Source organism: Mycotypha africana (genome assembly GCF_025528875.1).
Source record: "Mycotypha africana strain NRRL 2978 chromosome Unknown BDF20scaffold_2, whole genome shotgun sequence".
Lineage (NCBI taxonomy): Eukaryota > Fungi > Mucoromycota > Mucoromycetes > Mucorales > Mycotyphaceae > Mycotypha > Mycotypha africana.
The window spans coordinates 1,885,601-1,897,227 of NW_026515726.1; the positions used below are offsets into that span (position 1 = coordinate 1,885,601).

General features: G+C 39.6%; 5 protein-coding genes across 5 annotated transcripts; 1 reads left to right on the plus strand and 4 right to left on the minus strand.

Annotated features, from left to right (window-relative positions):
- Window positions 1-84: 84 nt before the first annotated feature.
- On the minus strand, window positions 85-359 carry BDF20DRAFT_910507 (uncharacterized protein; the record flags this gene model as incomplete). Its single annotated transcript, XM_053083713.1, has 2 exons — window positions 85-127; window positions 199-359. The coding sequence occupies 2 exons, from the start codon at window positions 357-359 to the stop codon at window positions 85-87; spliced, it is 204 nt and encodes a 67-aa protein (XP_052939318.1).
- Window positions 360-2,486: 2,127 nt separating this feature from the next.
- BDF20DRAFT_910508 (glycoside hydrolase) lies at window positions 2,487-4,715 on the plus strand (the record flags this gene model as incomplete). Its single annotated transcript, XM_053083714.1, has 7 exons — window positions 2,487-3,274; window positions 3,352-3,457; window positions 3,546-3,654; window positions 3,735-3,833; window positions 3,914-4,035; window positions 4,136-4,325; window positions 4,420-4,715. 7 exons carry the CDS (start codon window positions 2,487-2,489, stop codon window positions 4,713-4,715), a joined length of 1,710 nt encoding a protein of 569 aa, XP_052939319.1.
- A 242-nt stretch (window positions 4,716-4,957) lies between these two features.
- Window positions 4,958-6,494, minus strand: BDF20DRAFT_904799 (peroxisome membrane protein; the record flags this gene model as incomplete). Its single annotated transcript, XM_053083082.1, has 5 exons — window positions 4,958-5,292; window positions 5,368-5,774; window positions 5,882-6,167; window positions 6,273-6,308; window positions 6,395-6,494. The coding sequence occupies 5 exons, from the start codon at window positions 6,492-6,494 to the stop codon at window positions 4,958-4,960; spliced, it is 1,164 nt and encodes a 387-aa protein (XP_052939320.1).
- A 443-nt stretch (window positions 6,495-6,937) lies between these two features.
- On the minus strand, window positions 6,938-7,557 carry BDF20DRAFT_814095 (MSF1-domain-containing protein; the record flags this gene model as incomplete). The annotated part of the gene is made up of 2 exons (XM_053076943.1): window positions 6,938-7,288; window positions 7,354-7,557. 2 exons carry the CDS (start codon window positions 7,555-7,557, stop codon window positions 6,938-6,940), a joined length of 555 nt encoding a protein of 184 aa, XP_052939321.1.
- Window positions 7,558-8,409: 852 nt separating this feature from the next.
- On the minus strand, window positions 8,410-10,444 carry BDF20DRAFT_297121 (uncharacterized protein). The gene is made up of 4 exons (XM_053075136.1): window positions 10,282-10,444; window positions 9,198-10,191; window positions 8,867-9,102; window positions 8,410-8,781 (listed from the first exon to the last, which is right to left on the minus strand). The coding sequence occupies exons 1-4, from the start codon at window positions 10,405-10,407 to the stop codon at window positions 8,590-8,592; spliced, it is 1,548 nt and encodes a 515-aa protein (XP_052939322.1). The 5' UTR covers window positions 10,408-10,444; the 3' UTR covers window positions 8,410-8,589.
- Between the last annotated feature and the right edge of the window lie 1,183 nt (window positions 10,445-11,627).

The window sequence follows — 11,627 nt, forward strand, 5'->3', positions numbered from 1 at the left end:
GTGATTAACAAAAAATCGTATTCTTTCAACACTCAAGCGTAATTAAATAAGAGAAGCAAAGCATAAGGATGAGCAAACGTTGGTTTATTCAAGAAGAATAAACTCGTCCGTGTTATCCACATCAGCGCTATCAAGATAGAAGACTTGGTTAAAAAGTTTCAAGGAATAAGCATTCATTCTTCTTCTGTTATTGCTTACATTTCAGTTATTCTGACAAAATTATTTCTGATAAACATATTCTTATCAATGTTCATTTTTGTGTTATCAGAACTGCCATATTCTCCGATCATTTCTTCTGGATTAGCGGATCTTCTGTAACGAGGTTCAACTCCCTTGAGAATAGGGATAGCGCTGACCATATGAACGATAAGAGCGATGAGTAAGATACTAAAAGATAACAATTTATGCATTTTTTGATAAGTGCAAAAGAACAGAGAAGAAGAAGAAAAAAAAGAAAAAAAAAGACCCAGCAGTTTTCTATCATCAAATAACTTGGCTTTCGGACTTTGTTCGAAAAGTTTAGGACGTTATCAGCACTGTTTATGTTAAAACAATTTTAAAACCCCAGCTATTGCCTAGAAGGCTGATGAATGCAACTCATTTTTTAATAGGTCTAAAAATATAGTTTCTGCTGCATTATGACAAAGGTGAAAAGAGCATCAGTTTTTCTTTTCTTTTTTTGGTATGCAAAGAAATCGAGCGAGGTTTATATCAGTCACTGTTTCGAGAAGGATGGTACTATAAGTAAAGTGAGGTAAGCCCTTTTTATGATATCATTCCACTTCTTATCTTTTCATACTCGTTGATTTGGATCAAAAAATCGACAGGTTCATGAACAAAATCTAAATGTTTCACTGGATTACCGTGACATTAGACAAATTCAAAGGATTTTATGACCCCACACATTTATAACGAAACATGCTCGGCGGATATCTATCCATTGCAAAGCGCACACATACTAGGGCATAGGATCACAGCACACGAATAGTATGGAATAAAAAATTAGAATTAACATAGTTTATATCAAGGTAAAAGGTTCAAGGGAGTAAAGAAGTAAGGAGACCTTTGATTTTCTTTCTTTTTCACGTACGGCTATGAATGACATTATTATGAACGCGTACATAGAAAAGTTGTTCCGCAGTTCAAAGTATAACTGCAAGTTATGTCGTTTACACAAGAGTGAACTACTCTATAAGGCAATACGTTTTTTTTTTTTTTTTTTTTTTTTTTTTTTTTTGCGACGACGATTTTCCCTTCCTTCCGTGATGTATGATTCTGGACATGAAGCCGCTTTTTATCAATTTGTATTGTTGTTGAATATAACTTTACGTAGATGCTAACTTTTACCTAGAATCTCGGCATGAAGAGGATACTGACTGCGGCCGATAGCCCACCAACCGATGGTTTAGCAGAAAGAATGAATCGTTTTATCAAGACCTGCTTATTTAACTACTGTGAAAATCAGCCACAGGCCTGGGATGATTACCTTCCATTCATTACCCTTTAGCATCGATATCACTCATCAACAATAAGAAAGGGACGTTCTCCGTTCAAGATCGTGTATTGGGAGATCAGCTCGCCTTCTGGCATTGAAGTATATGACAAGCTCACGACTTGGATTAATCTGGAAAATATTAGCGGGCACTATCCAATATTTCTATATGTGGAGGCAGCTCGTCCTTTCCTACATTAAAGTTACCGTATTTTTTTTGCATTTTTTTGTGAGATCCGTTCCGTTTTATTTCATGATTCAAATGTTTTATCGTCGCACATACGTGTCGATGGAGAGGTCAAGTCTAAATGTAGGATCATCTGTATCTGATAGCCTATTAAGGAAAAACTTGAATAAAACATATTGATCAAGATAGGTTAAAAATAGAGAGATTTGGGGTGATACATAAGCGTACATAGTAGAGGAGGGAATCGTACGAAGAAAAGTTCAGATGGTTAAAAGATGTTGGCATTGATTATAGGTTTTTGAAAGGAGCTTAGAGTGAAAGTGATACAGTTTGGATAGAGTGGGTGATCTATGTTTTCGCACATCTGGAGCAGCCATGACAGTTTTTGACACACAGTTCCATCAGAATATTACGTAGGCGTGCAGGAGGCATAAAGCGTTTCACCCTTCATCCGTTATCCAGTAGCCATGCTATTTGTACTCAATATGACTCTTGAGTCTTGATCCGTTTTACTAGTGAAGCCAATAGAGGGGGGCCATCAGCGAATATGTCGTTAGGCTACGTTTGAGAGAAGTACAAAACGAGATCCGATTTTCTGATTCTTGCCAACAACACGTTTTTCAACTTTCGGAGTGTTTCTAATCATTTTCCATCCAAAAAAAGCATACTTTAGCAGCGCCCCCACCTTATTTGGGCCCTCCTTTTCATTCTCCTGTTCCCCCTCTTTCTCTCTTCCCTTTTTCATTTTCTTGATATTTAGGAATTTATTTGAAAGAAGGGGGAATGTTATACCACCTTATAAAGAAAATGCCTCATCGTTGGCGGATGGCTCTCCTCGTAGGCCTTGCATTCTGTGTGTATGTGTTTGTGTCAACAACGTCCAGAAGGACTCCAGGTGGGAGCCGGGATAAAAGGCTCGAGTTTTTGTACAACGACAGCGACTTTATTCAACAACGACTGAGACAAATAGAAAAGAATCCACTCCATGGCCTCTATGGATCCAGCACAACAACGGCATCGAAGTCTTCTTCTTCTTCTCACTTTTCATCTCATCGGTTTTTTAGAGCTTCTTATTCTCAGCTACCGACCATCCAGTATGAGTTTGCAAAGGAAAGCATTGATGATATGCTGACTCGCAATTTTCGTCGAGAAGCTGTCAAACAATCCTTTTTACATGCATGGAACGGATACAAGACGTATGCGCTCGGTGCCGACGAATTGCAGCCGATTTCGATCCAAAAGAAGAACCCCTTTGGAGGGGTAGGAGCGACGTTGTTAGATAGTCTGAGCACCATGTTGGTGATGGAGTTAAACGAGGAGTTTGAAGAGGTGCTACCGCTGATCAAAAACGTCAATTTCTTTGTGGATGAGAATCTAAGTGTGTTTGAAACGACCATCCGGTGCATGGGAGGGCTTTTGAGTGCTTATGAATTAGCGCTTGCTGCTACAAGGAGCAGGTCATCCGCAGGCTCCAACGTTGGATTAGCACAAGAGCAAGAATATCTGTTGAAAAAAGCAGAAGAGATTGGATTGGCCTTATTACCCGCTTTTGATACACTCTCTGGTATACCTTATTATTTATTCAATCCTGTCAAGTAAAGTATGTCAACAAAAAAAGAGGGGGGGGGGCGGGGGCGGGGGCAGGAAAGAATAAAAACTGACACAGAAACAGAGAGTCGTCTACTTCCAACACGACCTTTTTGGCAGATGCAGGAACCTTGCAGTTGGAATTTTTTACATTATCACATTACACTGGCAATCCTATTTTTGCACAAAAGGTAATATACACACACACACCGGGTTGACCTTGGGGAAAAATACATGGATCCCTCATATCAACCCCCCTCCCCCCGTCCATCTCGACAGGCTCAAGCGATTATTGATCATCTTGATGACTACACATTTTCAAGCGAAAGCATGATTTCTGGTTTATTCCCTAATGATATTAACGTTCAAACAGGAGAATTAAGACCCAGTAAGTAAGCTACCATTCTATGATGCATTCGTCTCGTTGAAAGAAAAAGAGAGACTGTCTCACATGGGAATTGTTGGTAGCTCATATCAGTTTTGGAGCCATGGGCGACAGCGCTTATGAATATTTCCTCAAAATGTACATATTATCAGAAGGCAAATTACCACAATACGGTAGATTATGTGAGTTGTAGCATCCCCTTGAGGAAAAAAAGGAAAGAAAAATGGACTGGAAGAATGAACTGTTTTCTAAATCTCGTTAGATAAAACGGCTATCGACAAGATGAAGAAATACATGTTGCTTCGTACAAAAGAAACTCACTATTTGTATCTTCCGCCTTATGATGTGAGGAGAGGAACATTTACTTATAAAATGGATCATCTGGTAAGACAAAAAGAAAAGTTGGCCTAGAGAGAGGAAGAAAAAAACTTGATTTGACGCGGGGACATTTTGTCATCTGAATTCATGGTTTAATGTAAAAAAGGCTTGCTTTGCACCTGGTATGCTAGCCATGGGGGCCAAGATTTTCAATAGACCGGAAGACATGAAAGTAGCCAAAGGCATCTTGGAGTCTTGTGTAGTGATGTATCGCAGTTCAGAAACAAATTTGTCACCCGAGCTATGGACTTTTGATCAAAGAAAGTTTGAACAGTATGATGCTTTGAGCTACGATGGTAAAGAAAACCCTGTCTTTTTCTTTTTTTTTTTTTTTTTTTTTTTTTTTTTTTGCGGATTGAAAGCGTCTATTGATCGCACGTTTGTACATAGTGGAGGAAGCATGGGTAGCGACGAGCGCATCTCTTCAGGACATGAAAGTACAAAGGCCGGACGGCATCTTTATCACGGATCCTCGTTACTTGTTACGGCCCGAAACGGTAGAAAGCTTGTTTATTCTGTATCGAACCACGGGTGACCGTAAATATCAGGAATATGCATGGGAAATATATCAAGCGATCGAGACCTATTGTAAAACGCCTCATGCTTATGCAGCATTGAAAAACGTATTGTCGTTGAACAAGAACAAGAAATCGGCGTTCAATCAAATTGACAGTATGGAGACGTAGGTGCCCCCCCCCCCGAAAGTTTTTTGTGGTTTCCCCAACGTAGGCAAAAAAACTAATGCAAACCTTAAAAAAATTCATAGGTTTTTATTGGCAGAAACTTTCAAATACCTTTATCTGATCTTTAGTCCACCTGAAGTGATTTCATTAGATCATTTCATTTTCAATACAGAAGCCCATCCTTTTTACAGAAAATTCGTTTAAAAAAGAGGAGGGCCTCTTTATTTATTTTATTCTGTTTTTTTTTAAGAAGCTGAAGTATAGAAATAAATCTGCTCCCATAGAGGTAGATAATCACGCAACACATTGGATGCGATAGACAGTAAAGGCTTTGATTCCAGGCGATTACAGAGACGTTCTAATCGAGGTCTCGTCCATTTCATATAAAATGCACCCCGCATCACATTCAACAGTAACAATTGTTGACCTCTTCGCATATATTCGTGACGTTCTAAGGGCATCATACGTTGATTTGCATGATCATAACCCTTTTTCAAAGCGATTTGGGAGGCTATTTCAGCTATGAAAGAAATGAACCAAGGTTTCCATGATCTCTTGCCGTAACGTAAAATACATAATACTATTTGAAAAAGGGGCGGATGGTATGAGTCGTTTTTCTTTTTTTTAAAAGAAAGAAAACATTGTGTTTTTTTACCATAGATCAAAGGCCTGAAAATGTAGAGTACTTCGGCCCACTTGGATAAATTCTTTTGTATTTGTACCATTTGATCTGGTTTACGTAATTTTTCTGGTGTCAATACTTTGGACAAGAGATAGTCTGTTACATCTGTGTAGGCTGCTGTTGAGTGGGTCGATGGATGATGTTTGCGTCCGGAAGACATGAAGTGATTTTGATTCAATTCGATGGTATCTGATAAAGAAGGTATACATATGCCTGTTCTCTGTCCGACGTAATGACTTTTCTGGTACTGCTGCTGCTGCTGTGATGATTGTTCCTGTTGTTGTTGGAGGCTGGTGGGATCGATTTCTCTTTCTGAATGGGTTGGTTGCAAAGTCATTCTTTGACCTGTTGTTTGGTATAAAGTCAATCTTAACACAACTCTACCCACAGAAAAAAAAAAATAGTGTGAAAAGGGTGAGAGGGAGTGTTTAAAGGAAGAATTCCCTTTTTCTTTCATGTCACTCCTTTTTTTTTTTTTGCACTTTACTTGATCATCTCTAAAGTGGCGATGAGTTCCCATTGTTTCTTTTTTCCAAACTTCTTCATTACTGCCATTTCCAACAAAACTTGAGTATAAGATAGAACGGACAGGGCGGTGGAAGCTGTGGCATTGAGTTTTGACTTGTTGGACCAAAAATGAATGTATTTATTAAAGTTGGATTCTTCTAATAGAAAGCCATCGCCTGTCTGACCTTCTTCTTTGGCATAGGCTTGAGCAGCTCTTCTTAAAATTGAATTATGATAGAGTCCTATTAAATTGATAGCAGCATAGACTATTTTTTCCAATGGTGTGGGGGGGGGTATATACGTTTTTAGACAAAAAAAAAAAAAGGAGTTTGTCATGAGGCACACTTTATATAATGTCTATATCACATTACGTGCTTGAGAGGCGAGTTCTGCGTCATGAAAGCGACCTGTAAAGGGATCATGGGTTGTCAGCTCGTCGTGCACTAAAGATAAATGGACGATTACTTTCTATTTTTTTTTTTTTTTTTTTTACCAGGTAAAAAATAGGTGAGGGATCGCAGAGAAGATTCGATGCTCGTTATTTGTGATGCATTCTTTAGTAAAAAGTTTTCATATGATTTCAAATAATCCATTTCTTTTGGATAAAAAAAAAGAAAAGGGAAAAGGGAAAAAGAAAAAGAAAGGAAAAAGACAAGTAACAGATCTTTTTTGGGAGTGTGAAAATGAAATCTCTATTTTTTATGTCAGCTCATTTAGAGCCCAATGTGGGGAGTCCACTCTTTTTTTTTTATGTCCCAATGTACACTTTTTTTTTCCCAAAGATAAAGTGCCACAGTTTGCCAAAGTAGAGAACTATTTTGTATTAAATCGATAAAGTCATGATCATGGGGGGAGGGGTGAAAATAGCTCTTTTTTTTTTCTTTTGTTTTATTCCACACAATTTTTGTTGTTGTTGATGATGATGATCTACACAATATCCATGGACATTGTTTTCTGGTGGGTTGCATCTGTAGATTAAATAGAATAAATAAGAGAGAGATAGAAAAGAAAGGGGAATAGAGAACACGCTTTTTCTTTAAGCCGTGGTGGTTTGGGCAGCAGGACTAGTGGTGTTGTTGGCTAGTCTTTCCAACACTTTTGTAAAGCCAATCTTCCCCACATCTGCATTTTGCTGAAAACGTCTAACAGAGAATTCTTCCAGTACGTTGGACCAACCAGAGACTAAGCTCTTGCCGGCTGAGATAGTGGCTTGTTGCGAGAATTGGGTGGTAGTGGTATCCTCTGGATTTTCTTTGTAGACGATGGTCTCGTGACACGTTAATAGATTGGACATGGTGAGGTTGATAGAATGCATAGTAAGGGTTTTTGTGTTGGGATCAATGATGGATACTTCTCTCACATATTGAATTGAGCTGGAGCCTAATATCTATCGTTTTCGAATAAAGTGAGTTATTGGACCGAAAATAACAAAATTTTTTTTTTTCTCCCTACTTTTTTGATAATGGTGGGTATCTTTTGGTTTACGGTAATTAATCTTTCTGTCGTCAACACACCCGTCTTTGGATCCACTGTGCGCTTCAGAACATCCACATGCGACACATGAGGACAATTTTCATTCGGGTATTTTTGCCATTGAGCTGCTGATACGAGACTCCATTCATAATTGTAGGTATGTGTTGTTTTAAACAATTTCATGTCTCTATGAAACTTTTCTTTTTTTTTTTTTTTTTTTTTTTTTTTTTCTTCCTCTAATGAAATGCAATAATGCCCGGGGGAAAGGATGTACAAGAAAAAAAATAGGCGAGTGTTGTGTTTTTTTCTAAGCGATAGATAAGGCTGCTCTATGAATGGATGTTTTACCAAAAAAAAAAATGAAATGAAATGAAAAAGAAAAGGTGGAGAAAGCCGGAAAAAGGGTTTTTTTTTTATCATTTTTTTATTTTATTCTACATCCCCCCTCCCCGCATCATTCTAGGGGGTGTTGAAGTGCAAGAACGGAAAATTCAAGTTTATTGTTTCCATCTCAGCCAATCAAAAATCAAGGTACCATCTAGGCTATTTCATTTTAGAATTGGATTCCCGCTCAGCCCACTCTGTTTCTCGACACCAGAAAAAGACACCCGAGAGTGGCTATAGAAACGGGTCAAGATGTGCTGCCAAAAATGACGACTGAGCGTATACAAACAGTGGATCTTTCTTTCTTGGGTTCAATTCATCGGTAGAAATTGAAAGAGATCCAATGATTAAAGTTCTGCCCTAACCACATCGTGTAACATGGATATTTTTTTAATGATTGCGAAACCCGGAAATGAAGGGTAAAATACACAAAAGGTGGCAAGCCGGTGGTGATTGGGTAATCCTTCAACATCCCAATTCAACAGGCTTGAATGAACAAACAGCTATCGTATGACGACGAACGACGAGAGAGAGAAAGCTTCACAGTAGACACTGTCTATTTTACTTTTTTGCTCCATGGATACGCCTCATGAATGACGTCGTGCTGGCATTCTGTGGAGGTAGAACATGGAGATGAATCCTCGTGTCACCCAACACATCTAGGAAAAAAAAGACATGTGAAAGGGTAGAATTTTTTCAATCTATATTCTATTTACAAGTAGATGATGTTTTGATTTTTTTCTATAGCATTATCTAAAGTTGTTTTTCTATTTACATCCTCCAGGCTATTTTGGAGCTATCTACCATCAGTAGACGGAACGAGAGGGTTTTTTACACTTCATCCTCATCGAGTGATATGACATCATACTTTCTTTTGCTTCCTAATCTTTCTTCTACCTCTTGAGAGTCGGATGCCTTGTTTATTTTAATGGATGTATAGTGATCATTAGCATCTTTAAAGAACCTTTGTTCATCGGGGTATTTGTCAAGGGCTAATTTTGTAGGGTAATCCATATACAAGTCCTACGGAGGAGAAAAAAAAAAAAAGGGGGGAAACGGTGAATCCTTTGATCTCAAACCAAGGCCAAAACAGCCCATGGACGCTTACTTCTAGGCCACGAATTTGTACGAAACAAATGGGACAACGCCAGTGAGTCGACTTGATTTCGAATCGAAAAAATTGGATGGCATCAAACGTTGTGCTATGCGTACAAAAGATACAACGTGCTGGGTGCTCAATGCGACCGAGATGAATGGGATCCAAGACAGAGACGACTTCTTCCTTGGCCATGATCTCACCGTCATTGTCAGCCTCGTTGTTGTCTTTTTCCTCTTTCTCTGTGTCTTGAAAGAGAGAGAGAGAGGGAAAGTGTGAGTCAAGAAGGGGTAGAGCAAAAAAATGACACTATTTTTTTATTACTATGTGTAATCCGTTTTACCGTTCCATTCATGGAGAAAGGTCTCTGCAGACGACAAGAACAAGGTTTTCATTTTTGACAGCGTCCATCGATCATTCATATCATACTGGTTCAACAGGTGGGTTGCCTTTTTCTGTAGGGCATCGGCGACCTCAGGCTGTCGACTGTGTCTTTCCAAAGCTCTTCCCATGTACAAGGCGGCCGTTTGTAAATACAACTGACTCGCTAGTTCTTCGGGTGTCTTTTCAATGACGGCACAGACAGACACATGTCGAATACGGTCGGGCCGTCGTGGCAGATCAGGAAGGTGGGGAGCGTGTTTGAAACGGAACCTGAATTGGAGGGTTTGTGTACTTCTTCGGTTGGCTTTGAGGATCAGCGCCGATGTGTCTGTCATATCGATATGCTTGAACCCGGCCGCATGGACGGCTGACGTGGTGTTGTTGTTGTTGTTTTCCTTCTCGGCATTGTCCACCAAGAGTTCCAGCTGTTCGGGATGGGGTGTCCAAGCCATACGTTCAGAACTCCATAAATACATGAATAATCGAACGTTCAAGGTAGAGTCGGCGTGGCCTTCGAGGACGATCGATCGGTTCAGTTTCTTCAAGGGGATCGCGAGTGTATAGTCCACATGACGAGGGCCGGTTTTCTTCTTTGTACCGTCCTTCTTGTCTGTGTCGTCGTCACTCGGATGGCACGTCCAGCCACCCGCACCGAGGTCGGCGCGAAACAGTTCTTCGAGACGTTCATAGCGGTCGGTGGTCGGGAGTCGGTCATAGGCGAGATCATGGAGTTTGACTTGGGGGCCACGGTTCTCTCTCTGCGAACGATAGTAGGCTTCACTGGCTTTCACGATGGGATAGCCAGGAAAGAGGATAGAGATCAGTAAACGAGCGTGATCCCCCTGACGAATATGGGTGGTGGGACATGGGATCGTGGTCAGTCCCTCGCTTAATAAATAGCGGTGGATCTTGGCCATGTTGGTTTTACTCTGTGTAAAATAATGAAAAGGGTCCTTCATGGTGGTGGTGGGGGGGGGGTGACTTGTTAATTTCATTTCTACCCGCTTTTGGGAGGTCGTTTTCTTATGGAAAATTTTTTATACCATGAAAAATTCTGCTGATTGCCGAAATGAGGTCAGGTTCACCATGTGCCCTAATTCTCGAATCTGTCTTTTGGTTAAAATAGGTTGACATCGTGTCCGTTGTCTTCTTTGACGATACAAATCCATGTCATGAAAAAAAAAAAAAAAGAAAGAGAAAAAAAAAAGAGATCTCTCTCCTTAAGGTAAAAAAAAAAAAAAAAATAAAAGAAAAAAGTCAAACATTTCTTGATTTCTGTCTGTCACACAGGACCCTTCACCCACCCGTTCCACCCAGCCAATAAAAGGCGAAAAAGGGGACGCGGTGGCCTGTACGATCCACTCTCTCTCTCACTGTTTCTTGATGAAAATGAAAAAGATCGTGTCCTCTCTATGGACGTTATTCTGGAGGAGAGGGGAGGGACAGCCCTAGGAACCAACGCGTGGTGGTAACCCGCCATCGCCATTCAGATCAAGTTTGAATAAAAAAACAATTTGATGACGTTACTGACAAGATATCGAGTAAGCATCGTGGATCCAACTGGGTGTGGGTGTGTCATAAAGTCCATCATGCAAAAAAAAAAAAAAAAAAAAAAAAAAAAAAAGTGAATAGTCATGAGAGTGAGTGGAGGTGGCTGTTTTTTGTGTTTTTTTTTATTTCCCCCTGAGATTTTCCATGCTTGAAATGAAACAAAAACAATAAAGTGCCCCACCCCTTCTCTTTGCTTTCACATCTCTCTCTCTTTTTTTTTTTTTTTTTTTTTTTTTATTTAAATAGAAACAAAAAAAAGAGACATTTATTTTTTAAACGACTTGCAACAAAAAAAAAGAAAAAAGAGTCTATAATAATAATACACAGAAATAGTAAATGTTTTTTTTGACAAAAGAGCACAAAAAAAAGGTATCTTGAAAAATATATATAACAGAAAAAAATAAAATAATATGTACAAAGAAACGAGCCGACTTTTTTTTTTTTTTTTTTTTTTTTTCCCCTCTCAGAGTTGGAATAATTGATTCATTAAAGCATGTTGATCAACAACAAGTCCTTCCACGACATCTTGTGTGGAGGGAGGAGAAGAAGGGGAGGATGGCGACGACAACGACGAGGAGGAGGCCAACATCATGGCGGAAAAAGGAGGCAGCATGTGTTCTGTAAAAAATTCAAAGAGATGTGTATCCTTGAACAACTGAGACTCGGGATGCAGCGTACGATCGATTTGCATAGGATCATCGATGCCGAGATAAGCATCTTCTGATTTGAGAATGAAAGGAGACGACGACGCCGACGACGCCGCCGCCGCCACGTTGGCTTGCGTTTCAGGGTGCTCGCTTTGAGTGCTATGACTGCTCACCGTGCTACTGGTACTCGT